Source organism: Polyodon spathula, chromosome 21, assembly GCF_017654505.1.
Source record: "Polyodon spathula isolate WHYD16114869_AA chromosome 21, ASM1765450v1, whole genome shotgun sequence".
In the NCBI taxonomy this organism is placed as follows: domain Eukaryota; kingdom Metazoa; phylum Chordata; class Actinopteri; order Acipenseriformes; family Polyodontidae; genus Polyodon; species Polyodon spathula.
This window is the reverse complement of record NC_054554.1, coordinates 22,240,762-22,260,589: the sequence shown is the minus strand read 5'-3', so window position 1 is coordinate 22,260,589 and position 19,828 is coordinate 22,240,762. Positions and strand designations below refer to the sequence as shown.

The 19,828-nt window shown below is 35.0% G+C and overlaps 1 protein-coding gene across 1 annotated transcript in view; it reads left to right on the top strand.

Moving 5' to 3' along the window:
* LOC121296241 (protein outspread-like) overlaps positions 1-17,955 on the top strand; it is an 88,608-nt gene extending 70,653 nt beyond the window's left edge. The window contains exons 16-23 of the mRNA XM_041221584.1: positions 3,618-3,765; positions 8,085-8,202; positions 9,117-9,276; positions 10,126-10,239; positions 10,945-11,031; positions 11,318-11,480; positions 11,654-11,736; positions 16,977-17,955. Coding sequence (XP_041077518.1) covers positions 3,618-3,765; positions 8,085-8,202; positions 9,117-9,276; positions 10,126-10,239; positions 10,945-11,031; positions 11,318-11,480; positions 11,654-11,736; positions 16,977-17,048 — 945 coding nt within the window. The 3' untranslated portion in view covers positions 17,049-17,955. The remainder of the gene's footprint in view (positions 1-3,617; positions 3,766-8,084; positions 8,203-9,116; positions 9,277-10,125; positions 10,240-10,944; positions 11,032-11,317; positions 11,481-11,653; positions 11,737-16,976) is intronic.
* Positions 17,956-19,828: the final 1,873 nt, after the last annotated feature.

The following is a 19,828-nucleotide window of genomic DNA, read 5'->3' as shown; positions in this document are numbered from 1 at the left end:
CTTCCTTCAATGTCTGCATCACTTAAACATCTATTTTGGAAAATAGATGGATGAATAGCAAGATTAATATTACAGTGGTTGTCGTTTTTAAAAAAAGAAAAAAAAAGAAAAAAGAAAAGAAAAATCCATGATTTTTTCCTATTGGGAACCTCAATTTCCTATAAAGGTGTCAAAGGTTCAAATGTATTTTCATTTAAAAAAATTGTATCAAGTACGATACTGAAGAAATCTGTGTTTGCAAGCCGTACTTTGTTAGTCTTGCATTTCCTTGGTCATTTCACCTGGAGAGTGAAATTGTCCTTAACCCTTCACACCTTCTTTCCTGTCACTAACCAAGCAGCTGATTCCCCTTTTGACTGACATGCTTTCAGCCAGTAACATGCTTTGACCCAGAAGACATTACAGAATGACCTAGGAAGTGAAACAGTAACAGACTACCTGAAATTAAGGCAAGCAAACTGAGAATTTAGTACCAGATATTTTAAAATGAAAATACAAGTGTGCTACAGCATGTGTTTCTTTTCAAAGCTGCACATTTTATTACACTGCAATAATTAATCGTAATACATTGAATGTTCTTGGTGTTAAGCTTTAAATCCGATTTTAAAACGGTAACATATTATTTATACTTAAAAATACATATAAAGAATAAATCACGCATTGTATTTTGTAGTATGGTTTTTATCATAATACTGTACGTTACCGACAATTTGTAGACTCCATCATTATAACTGAAATGGGTTCCACAGGAAGTTGAGTTTGCTTTGTAGCCTTTTGTTAATGTCTTTTTCCCTTGCCTTTGTTGACACTTTGAAAGCATATACAGTCGAGCCCTAATGAATTAACATCACTTTGATAGAACTAGATTTGTGTGTTATATATTTGGTAGAATTCAAATGACAATCTACATGCAGGAAAAATGGATACGGACTAAATCAGGGTCATTCTAGCTGTGATGTTACTGGGGTCTACTGTACATCTTCTGTATCTGCACCTTGTACTAAAATAAATGTACCTTTTCCCTTCCTTAGTAATCTGCTTTGTCGTTAACACATAACTGCACTCCAAACTTGATTAACAGAAACAATATCCAGTAGAAACTAAACTGGTACTATCGTAACCGTATTAAGATCGCTAGAATTTCTAAAGCCTGTAGGCTATAGCTTCCTTAGGTTATGTTTTGAGGAAAAATGGCAAAGAGGTTTTGATGGAATTTTAGGATATTGGAAGTTCTTAGGTTAATCACAAAAGAGCCTCCCAACTGTGCCATGCTAATTTGACAGCATCATATATGGCATTTAACATTGACTTTGACTTTTACTTTCTCTTTTAGTTTCCTACATGCTATATAAAAATGTTGGCCATTGTTGTAAAAAATAGTTAAAGTACTTGTAGCTAATAAAATAGTTCCATAAATGTTCTCCACCATGCAAATCAATTCGTTATATAGCTGTCCGATGGGCAGTTTTGAAAGAAAGGTGTGTTTGCATTTTAAAACATGACATCTAGTACTCAAGTTTGAAGAAATCTCTGTTTGCAAGCCATGCTTTTAGACTCTCTTGTACTTCTTAGGTAATTTCAATAGGATGGTAACAGGCTTTGACCCAGCAGACTGCTGGGGTCAAATGACCAAGGAAGTAAAGCAGGAACAGACTTCCTGGAAGGCAAAGCAAGTCAAGCAAACTGAGAGCTTTAGTGTAGTACCAGATTTCTGTTTTATAATAAAAATGCAGAATTGCTATTGCATGTTTCTTTCGAAACTGCACATTTGAGACTGACAGGATGCCTGGGTGCATAGCGACTCGGAGACAGTAACTGCTGTTAAGTGCTGGGGCGCATGTTTGTTAAACAAAAATAATAAATCAAAACACAGCTTACAGAGCAAAATAAAGCTTGGAACAAAACAATCGCGTACCACAAAATTGAGAAAACAAAAATAACCCTCACCCAAGCAGTGAGGTCACAAACAAACTTTCAGGAGCATGCGTCTCTCCCAGGCAGTTCCAAACAATGGAGCTCCTGCCTCTCTTAAATACCATCTGGTCACACCTGGCCACATTCTGCACAAGTTCACATTTTTTCAACCACCACCACAAACACACCCAAAACAACCAGAGCTGTAATCTTAACTTCCAGCCCTGCCATAGCTAACACACACTTTTATTAATCTTTACACATTTAATATTTACACATAATATTTACATACTATACATTTATTTAGACGTGCAGGGCTTCCTCCCTGCCACAGAGACATATGAAACTAACAGAAGTGCAACGTGGCTAAGAGTTATGGGGTTATTGTGTTTGCTACAATTCCTTTAATATTATGTTGCTTGGGCGCCCGTCATATTGCCGTAGCACTATTAGGCACCAACATTATTTCAGTAAATCTTATTGCTGCCATATAAAAGTTAAATAACCATTAAAAAAAAAAACTAATTTAAGTGGCAACGCAGCTTTACTGTGATCTGGTTAAGTGATCAGACTTTACTGACCACTATTCAGTTGCATGGTGATTTTTATTTATTTATTACTTAAAGGAAAGTATTATTTATATTTATAAGTTTCTAGTTCTTTTGAAGATTTTTTTTTTTTTTTTTTTTTTTTTTAATTATTATTATTTATTTTATTTTTTATCAAGAATGTTATTTAAGTTATGAAACTATTAGTCCTAGAATGTTTTGGCCACCTGTCCTCTAGATTTCTGGAGGTGTCGACATCCTTTTTCGGTTCCTTGTGGTATTTGTTAACTCAGAATCATATTCATTTAAATTTTTCTAAAGGTACTTGTAGGAAGGAAAATAGTTATTTTGAAAATGATGATAGTTTTCTGAGTATGGAAATAACAGTAATCGATGTCTGGAGTTTTTTTTTTTTTTTTAGTGGATGTTTTAGGGTTTATATACATGTGTCTATTTTCATATACAAAAAAAAAAAAAATTATCTCTTAACAGCAAATTAAACATTAAGCTTGATGAGAAACTATTCTGAGAGACCAGAGTTTGGCGTGACACAGTGGGAAGGCCTTCTGTATAGGAATGAGATCAGTAGCTGCGTTATTTTATACTCTCATTAGGAGGCTTGCAGGAAACAGACTTGACTTGTTAAAAAAAGGAAGTCATTTTAGTAATTGGCATGTGTGTTTAATGATCTAAAGGAAGTACGTTGTATTTTTAGTTCAACTTTAGTTTAAAACACACTTTGACTAGATAGTATCATTTTCCAGTTTCGGAGAAGAAGTGTGGATTCATTGGATATTTTGTAACTGCTAGATGTACAAATAATTCTCACAAACTAGACTTCAGTTCCTCAGTCCCTGTAAATGAGGACAAGACACCCCATAAAATGATTTACCATGCTAAAGTATCCCCTAATGATAATAAGTAGTTCTAATTAAAACATATCAATCTGTGCATTGCCATGTTATAAATCAATTTCTGATTTAAAAAAAAAACTACTTTTTTCTTGGAAATATACAGTAGTAGCTTTGTCAATATAGGCTGCAGTATGATACATAAGTTATCCCTTAAATTTGTTTAAAATTGTAATGCGTAAAGATACAGTAGTGTTTCATACCCTTTGATCTTGAAAACTCAAAGTATTTATCATCACTTTAGGCGACATGTGAGCGTGGGTTTGCTGCTATGGAAGAATCTCATCAGAAAGTTGTCGAGGAACTGCAGAGGAAGCATCATCGTGAGCTGGAGAGACTGCACGAGGAGAAAGAGAGGCTATTGAATGAAGAGACGGCTGCCACTATATCTGGTGGGGACTTGAGAAATAGCCTTTTAAGTAGAAAATGAAAACCCAGAGGGTTATTGGTTTTATCCGTTGCTTCTGGTTCAAGAAACCGTTATCTACAATGACTGTGCTTGTATGCAAACTCATTCGGGTTGGTGGGTTGGGGGGGCGGGGGGGATGGGACCGAGTCAAACCCCGATCCAACTCCAGCTCCAAACTGGTTCACATGCACAATGTGTGAAGGGTTTGGGATTCGATTTTATGAACTGATAGACTGCATATAAACTAAGTAATTGATAAACTAGACCTTGAGAACATATTCAGTTAGCATTTACCAAACTGATTTCTAAAATGTACTCAAAACATAGATTCAACCCTATTGAAGAGCTCCTACCTGCCTTTAAAGAGTAAGTAGCTGGGTCCTGACAGATGTAGCTTTTTACACATAAACCTTTAAAGTCTGTTTCAAAGCTCTTTTCAAAATCTAGTGCAGTTGGGTTTGAGATCTGTCCTCTAAATCATTGTACGGATTATCAAAATAAATGAAACATCTGCACTCCTGATTAGTCTCATCACAGGTGAGTAGGAGACCGCATGTCAGAATGAAAAATAGGACACTCCCGCACACCTGTATTTTGCCAAATCTCACTTTTTTTCTTCTTTAAAAGAAAATAGAGGCTAAGGTTTTGGTCGTAAGATCTTCATCAGAGCACAACTTGTAGCTGTAGGCACATATTAATAAAGGGCGCGCGTGTATCACAAATTAACATCTTAAATTAACCATCTGAAAACTAGTTGTAGGCTTCGAATTATTGCAGTATAAACACATTAGGTTTAAGAGGATATGCACGTGTTACAAATCAATCGACAAGCTTAATAGATTAATAAGTACATAATTTCCAAAATGCAAATAGTAAAATAAACATATAATTGACAGTAAAGGACAAACTTAAAGTTAAATTACCAGGAAAATACCGATTTACTAAATTAAAGCATAAATTCTTATTTGTAAAAATTCAGAAACTTTAACAGACTGTTGTAAAAGCTGTACGGTGCATTACAAGGTAACAGTAATTGTTACATTCCTCTTGTTAAATCTGTAATTCATTCATTCGAAAAAACCTTCTATATGAGACAATAAAGTGTATCTACAAAAATCTAAAAATACATTTTTGTAGGTTCTAAACACACTTTTCATACCTTAATTATTCAAAAGAGTAAGATGATATTTTTACAGCATAGCTCGCAAATCAAGTTCATCATTAAGGCCTTTGGGTTTCGAAGTGTGTAACGTATAAATCCAGTAAGCTTCTCTCCTCTACCATCATCTGTATTTCCTCCTCTTACCATAGAATCTCAAAGTAGGAATGTCGTGGCCTTGATCGTTGAACTGTTAGTCGATCGTCCCGGTCATGTATATGTGTCGAGCTTTTATGTTCACTAATCCATTGTTTAGCGTCCATGTAGTGTTGCGTATGTATGTCATTCCACAGGGGCACCTTCTCATATAAATAATATTTGTTGCAGTACACAATTATATCTTTTGAGAATTTTTTAGACTGGTAACTATCCAGCTGCCCATTTATTTAGGCAATTTCCATTTTAACCATCTTTTTTTTTTTTTTTTTTTTGCAGATTATTCATTCTTAGACCTCAAATAAGCATTTTGGACAGTTTTCGAAACAATTTTTTGCTATATTTTTTTAAATACACTTTTTTTTTTATTGTGATTGATAAACGGAAATACAGTATTTAAATAGGACTTAAATAACAACAGTGTGTTTGCAATTGTAGCATTATAATATTGATCATAACATATTATAATATTGATCATAACATATTATAATATTGATCATAACATATTATAATATTGATCATAACATGACATGTTTCCCCAATGGCAGCATTATATAAGTTAAATAACATTTTTTTTTACAATGGCAACATTATAATAACATTATAATACTTGTGCAGGCATATCACTTTTTAGAATTATTTTTTTTTGTGTGCAGATGCACTTCAAAGCCTCGTCATGCTTTCTCTAGCACATATACATCAGAAAACTTGCGTCGCAAATTTTCAGTCATGTCATATACAGTATCTAACCCTGTTTCAGGCACAGGTGTATAGCGCTGTTATATGAATTATTATCTGTGAAGTGTCGGTACAATGAATAAATAGGTCCTTTTGACCAGTACCAAACCTGACAAGGCTTCCCTACAACCTGTAACACAAATAAATAAAGAAAGCTGCTCGTTTTTATTATCTGTAGACACAGAGGCATCCATTTTTCACTCTCAGCTGTGTGTATACAGGTAATCCGGTCTATCAAGCACATTTCTTAGGGCCTGCTGCCATCTGCCAGTAAAAAACAAAACTGCATACACTTTTACAATACAGTTTTCTTATTTTTTCATTGAAGCATGTTAAAAAGACGTTTTAAACTTTGCAGGTGCACATATAAGCGCCTGCACACTATTCTCACAGGAATATGAGCTCCATGTGGAAATCGCAGGATAAGCAGCTGGCTGGTTAAAGGATGGCAAAAAGAAATGTGGTTTTAATGGTATTATTACACTGAGCACAGTTACTACATAGTTCCCGTTCAGTATTAGGGTTAACACAGTTTGCATTGCAATTTTTCTTTTTTGTTGAAGATTTGCATGTACCAATTTATCCCGTTGATTTGGACCTCTTGAAAATTACCAAAGGTGCATCTTTTAACCAGTAATGTTTCATTTGGAAGATTTTCTAAAGTTGTTATTTTGTTTATTATATCTGTAGAATGTCTAATATACGAAGGCGAGTCTGAACATAATTAGATAAAGGTTCTAAGAGACGTTCTATATCTGCCACAACTGGCCTACCTCTTCCTTTTGTGTATTTTTGGTAAAGTACAAAAGACGGGTCGAATAGGATGTAAACAACGTAAAAATGCAAACTCTGCCTTGGTAATCCAAAGTTTTTCTTTTGTCGTTTCCAAATAAGTTCAATAGAATGTTGTATACTCGACTGGGGTTTAGGTGGATATGTGAAAAAGTCGGATTTGCAAATGTCTGTAGATAAAGCATTTACACATCCATAAATAGGTTAGTGAACAAACAAAAATGTAAACGAGATTAATTAGGCTACAAATACTCAGTGTTGATATAAGCCATCTCCACGCAAAGCTTTTTTTTTTTTAATACAAAACAAATGGTAAATGTACAGTAACCTGCAACTGATGACTTTCTCTTAACTCTAGTCCCTGCTTCCCTGGTTCTGCTTTCTTAATATCTCTGTCACGGTACTTTGCGCTCTTTCTTGATATTGCCAACAGACGATAAGCAGCTCCGTTTGAATATTGCTTCGGCTATTTTAAACAAACAGTCAGTAAGCATTGTTTTTATGAAGCTTGCTTTGTTTAATTCAAATGCATTTAAAAGCTACAACAACACACTGCCAATATCTGCAAGCATGTGCTTCATCATATAAAGCTTTCTCGACTGGTGTATTGAAACGTCATTACTACACACGTATACAGCCCGCCTCTCTTAAAGGGGAACACACTAAAAAACTGATTGCTATAACGCTTTCTTTCTGTTTCCATCACGGAAGCTGCATTTGCTGCCAATGCCATTAATCTCGTAGCCAACTTTTAATATTTATTCATTTATTTAGCAAGGCAATTAATTGATCAGGTCAGTTATGTAACGGTCGCATATACGACATTCCACTGTACAAACTTTTTGTTGAAAAAGTGTCGTTGGATCATTCTCCAGTTTTCTATAGAACTTGCTATGTATTTCAGATCTATAATTATCTACGTTCTGAACAACAATCGCTCCAGCCTTATCAACTGGCTTCATCACAATCCTGTCATTAATTGTTCATTATTTCTGGTAAATTCCTCTAAAGACAAATTAGCTTGTACAAAATATGGTCTGGTTTCAAGAGCTTTTATAACATCTTGCTGAGGTACTCTACAAAAGGTGTTAAGAGATGCATTAGGTATATTCGGGCTAAAAATAAATTAAAAAAAAACATAACAAGTGCTCTAGCTTTTCTGTTCTGTACCACATCGTGGATTGTTATTGCTGTGTTACCTGTTTGACAGTGGGGCAGAGGATAAAACACAAGTGAAAAAAAAAACACAATCTTAAAACATGTTTTACCAAAAAGCACGCTACAAGCAATCTTAAGCCATACTTGGTATGAATAATCAAAAAGTGATTGACTGAAGATTTTCTATAATTAAAAGAAATGTACCTGTTTTAAAGTACAATCAGAAAAAAGAAAATATACTGCAGGTGGTATAGAACAACAGAAGGTTCCACTTTTCAAGCAGCTGTGTTTCATTTCAGCTATTGAAGCAATGAAAAATGCACACCGAGAGGAGTTGGAGAAGGAGCTAGATAAAGTTCGGAAAGCAAACAACGGCACAGAAAACGCAGACATTGAAGAAATCCGCAGACAACATGAGTGAGTTTCTTCAATGCAGTCTCTCTCTCTCTCTCTCTCTCTCTCTCTCTCTCTCTCTCTCTCTCTCTCTCTCTCTCTCTCTCTCTCTCTCTCTCTCTCTCCACGAACTCTGGTAGACAAGACTGTTATGTACAGGGCCTCCTAGATTTCCATTTGTTTATCTTGATTGATGTTTATATAACAAGGCTCCCCAGTACTCTGTGCCCTCAGCTTGATTGTTGTAGGTGATCAAGCAACTACAGCAGGAAAAGAACAACAAAAAAAGGAAAATATCTGCATAATGTAGAAGAACGAGTATTTGGCTTAATCAGCGATAGACGGGTATGGAGGAGTTCTGCAGGGCGTAGAACACAACCAGGAATACAAGGATAAATCAGAACACTAGTGATTAAGTAGGTGTCTCATGCTCTGGGAAACAGGAAGCCAGTGCAGATTCTGCTTTTTGGTCTGATTGTAGAAGAGCTGTACTTTAGGTTTCATAATAAATGTGCACAGTACAATCACAGTGGTTTCAACTTTTGTGGTTGGTTGCGCATACCCTGAGTATCGCTGATTAATGTTATTTTAGGTAGGGAAGATTAGTGCTAATCTGGATTTATGATGCCAGTCTTTTAAAGTTAAAAATATTGCTGGAAGAAATTAACTGTTGCAGTCACAGGATGCACCATAACAACATGGGACGAACAAATATGCTGTTGTTGAAGAACACTTTCCAATTGAAATCATTAATTTGCTGAAACTCATTTATGCGCCCACATCAGTTATAATGTTCTGTTTGAGTGTGATATACTGTAGCTTCTTAAAAAACCCTGGAAAACGAATCATCCTGGCAGTGGGGGAAAATCTTTTGAAAAAGTAAATGGAAAATGTGCCCGTGTGTGTTTTAAAGGCTGGTGTGTGTGTTTGTTTGACAGGGAGGAGCTGGCCTCGTTCCAGCGGGAGATTGAGGTGCTCTCAGAGCAGTACTCTCAGAAGTGTCTGGAGAACGCACACCTCGCCCAGGCCTTGGAGGCAGAGAGGCAGGCCTTGAGACAGTGTCAGCGAGAAAACCAAGAGCTCAATGCACACAATCAGGTATGGGCTGTGCTTTAATTCATGTTTCGTGTCCGTTATCACATTCTCCCAGTCTAGTACTAATGCCATTCTCTAAACAGGAAGATATGTATTTGGTTCCTTGTAACTTTAAAGTGATTCTAGCTTGCATTTTCACTACCATTCACATCCATTCATTATATAGGTCTCAAGTGTGAAATAAACTAATTTTAAAACATAATATGTAATAATGAGTAATAATGAAAATTCTGTTTGCAAGCTATGCTTTTACACTATCTTAAACTTTCTGGGTCATTTCCCTAGACATTTGCCACACTCCTTTAGGGGCTTCTTTCCGAACAGATACCTGGAAAGCAAGACAAACAAACCAACAACTTTCTTTAACCTAGTTTAGTTCCTGATGTCATATTTTGAAATATACAGATTTTCTTTCAAAACTGCACATTTAAGACATAATTAGTTAATGAATGTGCACGACAGGTAAGATTCGATGGATTTATTTTGCTAGCTCCAACATATTAAATGTGGAGTATTGTTTTAGCCACTTTTAAACATTTTCTTGTTCTCCCCAGCTGGACGCATGTCCGTGGCATCAGGCATATAGTGGAGTCGATTGCATGTACATCTACACACATGTCTCATGTGGCACATGTTATTGTATCAGAAGCTGGGGGGGTGGTATATGATGTCTGTCTCTGTATGCCCTTCTAGATAACCAGTTTTCTAAATAACTGTATGTTTTAGTTATATACTGTAAATACTGCAACCGAGATGTCACTGTGAATATGACAGGGCATATTATTTGCTGCTCCTTGTCATATGTGTTTTTTAATACCACTAGTGTAAACAATAGCCTTGCTAATTTTACAGGAACTGAACAATCGCCTGGCTGCTGAAATAACACAGCTGAGATCAAGGGTAACCAATGAGGATGGCGGAGATACCGGTGCATTAATACAAGGCACGGAGGTGTACCACTTAGAGGTAAGACTTCAGACAGTATTTTTAGAAGGGAAACCACCTGGGGAAATCTTCATTTTATAATGGAAATTGTCAAGACCAATTCAGAATCCAATGGGATACCTGTGTTTATAATTACAGAAACCCATATTGACAGTGTCAACAGTAATTTTTTTTTGTTTTTACCAAATTAGTCCACTAGATGTCAGCATTGACCCATTACTTAAAAGGAATTTTAGCCCTACAGTCTGACAGGCCAATGTTTTTATTTTCCAAAGCAATGGGGCAATCAAACATTGACAAGACAATGTATAAAAATGTAATTCGATCAAACCAATTTTATAATAATGGTTTTCTTAACCATAACATCCTATTATCACTATTTATTCCTGAAGAAAAAATCTCTTCAACCACTGGGGTCTGCTTCTGAAAAGAGTCCTAAAGCCGACAAACAAGCAAACACAGCTGTAATTTCTATTCTGCAACTGTAATTGTGTCAGGATGTTACATTTACTCGCAGTTGCATATCCGTATCATGTCTAAAACCTCCCAACTTCAGAAATTCACTTTAAACTTTTGCTCATTATATAAATAAAACATATGTTCACTGTATTTGGAGTAGAATGTTTTGACACTCACTGTGGAATAAAACAAAGACCCTCCTGAGATGTACACACACCATGTCTGCAACAGTCTTGTACTGTGTTTAATCAAAGACATTTCATTTAGGTCATGTTGCGGGTAAAGGAATCGGAAGCACAATATCTGAAACAGGAAATCAATTCCCTCAAAGATGAACTACAGGCAGCCCAACGAGTAAGTGTGTTAAATAATTACAAAACCATTCCAATAAAAATAACTTGCAAAATGTGCAAGGCTTGCTAAGCAAGTTTTTATCAAATGCGTTTAGCAACTTGTATTTTTTTTTTTTTTTTTTTTAAAAACTAGAATTTTGCAGAAACACCCTGCATCTAATCAGTTAATCTAAACAGCAGAAGTTTTATATGTTTTGTGCCAGTGATCACATATGTATACAGGAGCAGGAGATTTATAATAGTATATGAATAGCTAAACCTGTTTTTGTTTGTTTGCTAAATTTTAGGACAAGAAGTACACAACAGATAAATATAAAGATATTTACACAGAGCTGAGTATTTTGAAAGCCAAAGCCGAGCGGGATCTAAATCGCTTGAAGGAGCAGTTACAGCTTGCTCATGAGGCACTGGGGCAACAGTCCGTAGAGAAGATGGAATGCAGTGGTTATGGTAAGACTTCAAAGGAATCATTTAGCAGCTAACGGGTGTGGGGTATATATGTGGTTTTTTGCGCTTTTACAAGTAAACCGAACATTTTTTGTAGTTACAATCCGTTTTATTTTTTTACAGTGTATCGATGTGCCTTTGAAATAATATATGACAATATCCTTTTTTTCTGTCAGATATCATGAAGTCGAAAAGCAATCCAGATATCCTGAAGATGGCAGCAGCAGCTAAACGGTCAGAACGGACAATGAGGTCAAAAGTAAGTAATTTTATCTATTGTTTATGAAATACCTGCGGTTACTTCTAAACACTTGTATTGTTTTGTTGAAACACTGACCTAGCCACTTCATTAGGACCTGTCTATTGATTTCGATTTGGTATCTAACCTGAATTCAAGATGCAAATGAGGTATGTGATATGTTCAGCACAGTAGCAAACAGTCTGCCAGAAATGGGGGGAAAAGCAAAGGTCTAACTGCCTTCAAAAGAGACGTGATAGTGGGTGCACATTCAGTACAAAGGGAAACTTGTAATCTGGATCAAAGTGATCCGGATTTTGTAATCCTGAATTTTGTGATCGAGATGTTTGTCTGGATCGTTTTGATCCGTTTCTTTTTTTTCAGAAAATGTCACTGCTATCCAGATTATGAAATTTGTTTGCTTGATCCCAAAATATAGGATTACAAAATCCGGATATAATGTTATCCAGATTACTTTTTGAAAAAACGGCCCCATGAAGACACCTTCCAAGACCTTGTGGAGTCCCTGACATGCTGTGATCAGGTGACTCAACCCGTTATTAGGTACAGGTCCTAGTAAAGAAGCCAGTGTAAAAGTCATTTGCACACGTTTTATAGGTTTAACTATGTTGACGCTGTTCAAAATCTATACAGTACCAAGTGCTGTACAGACAAGCATACAAGCATCCAAAAGGTCTTGTATATTGATATGTTTGCACAGTCAAACATAATTAAAAATGAGGCCCGTGGATAACAAAGTATTTGTTTAGTCCTGTTCTAACACTACACAAGGTGTGTTTTTCTGCAAGCACATCACTAGGTTTCATGCTAGTTTTTCCAATAGAACCAAAATGAAAGTCAGATTGTCTAGCTAATATTCAAGTTCTGTGTAATACAGATATACATAGGTATCACATTATTATTTTCCATAACTTTCAGTTCATAAGCTGAGTCTGGTAGCGGATTCTTTTTTATTTGTTTTTTCAAACAGAACCGGCTATATGTTTGTGTTTCTCCCAAGTTTAAAGGTAGAATAGAGTGTACAAAATTAAGTCAATTTCTTACCCACTTATGTAAAGTATTGTTGTGAACCATTTTGAGACGTTTTAAAAAATACATTTTAATAAAGGTGTTGCGAAAAACTTGTACACCCAATTTCTTCTACCTTTTAATAGATCAGCAGTCAGCATGAATCTATGAATATTCAAACAGCTACCTACAGTATTCCTAAAGGCTGCCAGTTAATGCAATAAAAATATGCCAGATGCAGCCGTTTGATTCGTATTTTAAGCCTTAAACCCGCTTCTTTACATTAACAGCACATAATGTGTATTCCTGTATGAAATTTGAGAGATCAGAAGGCTTTGTGTCTGTGCTAAGGGAAGTTCATGAGGTAAATTTGAATGATATGTGAGACGCACATATTAGTAACTTCAAACACTTTTAATGTTGAAATCAAAATAAAATGATAGCTAAGGTTTTTGTCAAAAGGTTGGTCTTAAGTCAAAATTCTTCAAATTTAAAAACAAGCTTACATCTTTTTATATTCAAAATGGATGCAAGGACTGTTTTTTTATTTATTATTTAAAAAATTGTAACAGGATATCAATTGTAACAGGATATCAATATCAATCCTAACAGGATAGACACAGATTAGCCTGAAGGAATTACTGTCTAATACAAAGTGGTTAAAACTTAAAATAAATAAATAAATACATACATACATACTTGGTGTGGTAAGTTTAACCTGTTACAGTGAGCATCCTTTACCCGCTTACTGATGTAACCTTTTACTGAGAGCTGTATGTATTTGAAGGAACTGTTCTTTTGATACTTAACACTGGCTGGTGCATTTCCTCCCTTTGTCTTCTGTAGTCTGTGAGTCGAGACATGCCCTGGGATAGCTAGAGCTGCCTGCTGATTGATACCTAGTGACTCTTCCTTTAGGTAAACTATCTGAAAAGCTGCATTTAATCCAAGCCGTTGTGTGCTTCCATTCACTAACAATGCACTGCCTTTCTTGGGGATTGTTCTTAGCTTGGGTTTAAAACAAAAACTTGTTGTGATACATAGCAGCATTTGCTTAGTGTGTTTATCAGTGTGTTTCCAAATACTTTTTATATAGTCTACTGTACATAGTATCTACAGTCAAACCTGCTTGTAAGAGACCATCTGAACATCTATTTGACTATAAATATTCACTCAAGGGACTCCCCTGAGTGGCCTGGTAAAGCCAGTGTGGTGGGCAAGGTCATAATGTCAGGGGAGCATCCCTTTGCTCTGTGGAGCACATGCAGGGCTAGTCTTTGTCCTCCAGAGGCCAGTAGCTCACTGCTTGGGGGGGGGGGGGGGGGGGTAAGGTAAGGTAATTGGACACACTACGAAAAAAAAAAAAAACTGCCGGGAAAATGCAACTGTTCTCTTGTAAGGCTTGTACCATGTAACGTATCTGATTTAATATAGAATGGTGGTCTTTAATACAGGTTTGACTGTTTAGAAATAGCTGTAGGTACTATCCTGCTCAGAGGGGCAAAGGATTTTAAATCTGTTCGGCAGAACGTTCTAAACAGTGGCACTTAATAGTATTCTGACAGTTAGTTAGCCTAAGTTTCGTGTACTAGATATAACTAATACACACACTTAAATTGTCTGAAATGTTTTTCAATTGACATTAATAATTTTTTTTAAATAGCATGCGTTAAAGGTTGTGCTAATTTAAACTCTTATTCTTTAGTAAAATTTAAGTTTAGTAAAACTGTCTGGATAATTATTGGTGCCATTAATGTGGTAGGTTGATATCATTTTATTTTTGTTGTGTTTTGCCCAAGCCTTGGTGCTTTTGTCTCATTAAACATTGCAGACAAAAGCTGCATGTTCTGCTCCTAGATTTATCCAGTAACAGATCCTGTTCTTTATTCCCAGATGTTATTTTTGTTCAGTTTGAAAATCTCATTACACTTTGTGTTTCTTCAATTTAAAAAAAACATTGTAAGGTGTGGCAATTACCAGCCAAGTCCCACGTTACAGAAATTATCTCCTCCAAGTTATAATGATCTGTTTTCACTTACTATGCAATGAGCTGTGTGTTCTGTGTTAGGCTTTCGCTCTCTGCAAGTAGAGAGGTTATTCTTATGAGCTATTCAATCAAAGGAGGACATGTTCAAACACCCTCCTGCATCAACTAACAGAAACTTGTACGCGTGAATACGTGATAAGTGGAATCTCTCTGCTATTCACTTTCATTGGGATTCTAAATAATGATATCCTGCTGTTATACAACATGCTACAGTCTGGATAACCCCACAATCCTTATATCTAATTAAATCATTTTTGGTATTAAATATTACTGATTTGAAGTCAGACTCCATGTGGAAGCAGCACATCACTGATTGTTGTATTTAAATCCAGAGCTTTAAAAATAACAAACTTTATAATAGCTATACAGTAGCTTGAGTAGAGTTTGTGCTGTGCCTCTTGAAAATATCAATCAATCAATCAAATGTGTTGATTGCCTCCATAGATAAAATATATTTCTATGCACACTAACTGGGGCATTGATTGATTTAGCATACCAAACATAAACAAACATAAAATAGTATAATTAAATACACTATCTGTCCATGTCTAATTTCATACATACATACATACATACTGTTTGGGAACAATAAGAGGCCCTTCTTAGCATACCATTTGCACCTTCTAAGGGGATTAAGTTTGATTGGTACTGTACATATATATATATATAGTGTGTGTGTATGTATGTATGTATGTGTGTGTGTGTGTGTGTATATATATATATATATATATATATATATATATATATATATATATATATATATATATATACACACACACACACACACATACATACATACACACACACTATATATATATATATATATATATATATATATATATATATATATACACACACACACACACACACACACACATACTATTCATGCATCTACAGATCTATAACCAACAGTAAACTATTTGCCTTGTATAATTTTCCAAACTGATATATTTTTGTAATGCGTGGACTTCTGGCAGGTATAATATTTATAATTTATGAATCCACCCATTATACAAGCTGAGTCAGAGGTGTAGAGTCCCATAGTAATTATTTCCAGTGTAGGCACAAGTTGGTACAAGTCAGTATCCTTACATTGTTATCAGTATTTTTTCATAGGTTGTAATTTTTACTTATTTGTTTTTGATATAACAAACAAAAAAAGAAGAACCTGCTGTTTGACTTCTTACTTGCAACCTCCAGATATACAATTTTGTGAAGTGTGTCTGTCTTGTTATTGGGGTATAACATAGGGATTGTGATAGAAGTGTAGGCAGTCTTTAAAAGAAAACTATCATATTCATTTACTTGTTCTGAAGTGTATATTGGTGTAACAAGCATGCGTATTTACATTGTATTAACTTATTAATGGAAAAACAAATGAAACTTGAAGGAATGTGTCTTTTGAAAATATTATTCATGTCTGATTTATTACCTGTCTAAAATTCTCTTCTGTGTACTTTTTATTATTCTGTATTTCTGTGCATGCTATCACTATTTACCTGGCCTCATTCAAATTGTTTCTTCTGCATTGAACCCTGTGTAGACCTACTCAAGGTCATTTTTTTTTTCTTAAACAATATCATCTTCACATTTGTTGCATGCTAAATAACAAACTGAAGATTGAAATTATTTAAAGATGTCACTCACATTAAGACAAAAATAATAATGTGTTGGTAGACAAGCTAATTCCTTCAAAGATAGCCTATCACACTACCACAGTAAATATTTCATTGCTGGGGCTTCACTTGCAGGCTCACCAGATGTAGACCCCAGGGGTTGTAAAAGGGACATTTATGCTGCACTAGTTAGCAAGCTGGGTAAATAATGATATAAGCATAAACTGTATAATCATAGAACACATTATATGATATTAAATCGATCCATCATTAAGGGCCATATTTTCAAAGTGTATCATCCATTCTTCAGTGAACTCTGATTTTTTTGAAAGGAGGAAAAGAAAATGTTAATGTTCCAAAATAATAAAAAAAATAAAATAAAGAAAACATTGAGGGTGCTTAAGAGGATTTGAAATGTTTAACTTAGTTATTTGGTTCTAGTTTTGTCTGATTTAATAAGTATACCTTACACTATTTGTTCAAAGTGGTCTTCCATTTAAGTTTAAGAAGTGTCAGTGTTACGTCTTGCAGTTTGCATTGCACTAACATGACTTTGTCTTTATTTGCAGAGTCTCAAAGAAGGTCTGACTGCTGAGCAGAGACTTCGCCTGTTTGACAACAAAGACACAAAAAAATTATAATGCTGTTCTGTCTATAAGCTTTGCTGCATGTTTAGAGGGCGCTATATTTTAGCACAGAATGTAATCATCTAGAACGCTACACTGGTTACTACAAACATCTTATATTTAACATATTAGGTTTTCATGTTTTGTCTAGAAATTGCATTCCATGCATTACAGTTCCTGTGACTCGCATGTCTTAGTGTGTAAATATTCTTTATTTTTAAAACACTACTGTATAAGCTACCATATAAACTCACTCACAGAAAGATTCCATATACTACTTGTAAATAACCAAAGGAATGTTTGGATTTATAAAGTGTAACATCCCCAAGATGGGTAACTGCTGTTCATAATTGAGTATGTCATTATAACACAGTAGGAAATGTCATTCTTTTGCCGTCGTGCCTGTAGGTTTGGTAGGTATGCACAACTTTTAATGCAACATCCCCCATTAGTCCTTCACTTGCCAGTACAGTTGTCTGTCAGCTACAGAGCTCTACACAAGCTTAACACTTAGCTGTTTTTTTTTAACATCTAAACCCAGCTTGGCTTAACCTTGTTTGTTAGGCTGTTTATCTGTAATTCACCGTTAGCATCGTATGTAAAGGTAGCATTTCGCAAAGTATTTTAAAATGTTTCCTTTTAAAGATCAATGTAGGCAATGGCTAGATACATGCGATTACAGGGCCACTTTGAAATGTTTGTCTTCTCTTATGTAATGGTTCGCTCAGCTATATGGGAGTTCAAAGGTTTTAAGTTGGTTATTTTTGTAGTGTGGGTCAGTGGCAGTTTCCTTTGTATTTATTTGAATGTTTTGACGTGTTGTCTCACATTTTGTTTTCTCTGTACTCTGTCATTGTAAATATGCAACAAGTGTACACCAACGGACTCCAGGTTTATTAGCAATAAATATTTTTGCACCATGCCTAAATGTTGTTTTTTTTTTTTTTTTTTTGTCTTTTGAAACCACGTAATTTGAAAGCACCACTGGCAGTTTGATAGTACAGTCAAGTCCTTTTAATAGCACTTCAAAGGGAGAACACATATGGTGACAACAAGCAGAACTCATATTACACTATGTAACACAATTTTTGTTCCTGGGTAGTAAGTGTTATTTCCTAATTGCTTATGCCTCAAAAGTATAGAAAATGGCTATTATTCCCCACAAACTTTGCTTTTGTGACCAGGACAGGTAAATTGCAAAATATCACTATTTCCAATGAGAAAACGGGCGAATTTGTGTCTTTTCGTTCACATAAAGTCAGAAAAAAACAACATATGAATCCAAATTAACATGTATTTATACTAAAGTAATACAAAAATGACTACAAAAGATTTAGAAGTGAGTTTTTCGAGATTTACGATTATACTGTAAATTTACAGTATAATCGTAAATCCCAAAAAACTACTCACTGTGATATTTTGAAATTTACCTGTCCTACATGACATTCCATTATGATCTGAAAGCACTATAGCCAACAGTCCACACATTGAAGCCTTTGATTGGTCTGACACTAGAATGTAGAACCTGTTAAACTGATTTAGTGCTATACTACTTGTACATATTGTGCTTATAACCCTGTCTCTTATGATACTTTGGGTGAGCCAGTGGTACTGTCATGCAATGAGAAGACTAATTTATACCATTAACTGTACATATTAACTTGTGAGTTATTTCCTTTTTGTAAAGAGTGTTAGGTAAAGCATTACATTGTAAATATTCTGATTTTTTTTTTTTGTTTTGTCTTTTTTGTGTGTGTACGGTGATATTTTCTTCCTTCTCTTTGCGCATGTGCAGTTATACAGTCTGATAAAAACCTTTTAAAAGATTTGCTAATCAGAAAAACACCTGCTTGATATGAATCATCTGTAGTGCCAGAAATACAGTATTATCTAGGACTGAAATACTAGGCTGTCAAGAAGGTCTGCTTTCTTATAAAGGAGAGTACACAGAAGGGTGAACTACTGAAGAATGTAGTGAAAACACCAGGGAAATGTATTTTAGGGTCTTATCCAATGTTCCTTGGCTCAAGGCCTTTCTTAATTCTATTGAAAGCACAAACAACAGCATTTTTGTAAATGAAATGATTTCCTGGCCTGAAACCATCTCCCAACTAGTGTCTCCTACCCATCAAAGGAGCCGACAAGTAGTAGTCTACAGACTCAGATAATGTCTGATTTTGATAAATTACAATCAATACTGGAACAACAGAACACGGAACAAATGATGTGCAAGTATTTGATTGTATCAAAATAAAGTATCAAGTAAAAGTACCTCACTACACACAGCATGTGAAAAAAAAAAAAAATATATATATATATATATATATATATATAATATATATATTATATATATTATATATATACCATCCTTCAATAACCAATCAGAGGCCAGAACTGTTACAAAAGTAGATCACCATATTCTACACCCTGATCAGCTCAAGAACGTGTGCTCTAAAGTTGTATTGGTTGTTCTCAAGATATTGCATGAAACAGAGGCGCACTATCCTCCAAGTTGTGGGTGTCGCTGAAACAATTTCATCACAGTAAAATAAATAAATTGGAAATGAAAAAACATTAAGCAAAAAATCATAAATTATGCACTGTATGGAAACTTTAGTAGATTGATGATAATAAAAAAAAAAAAAAAAAAAAACTATGCATCCATGTTATGGGTATTTTTTTTTTTTATGCAGCACAGTAACAAAAAGTTCCCATAATTTACATTAGGTCTACAAAAAGTGATATTAGATGTAGGCCCATGTTGTTTTATTGCACACTGCCATATTGTGCAATAG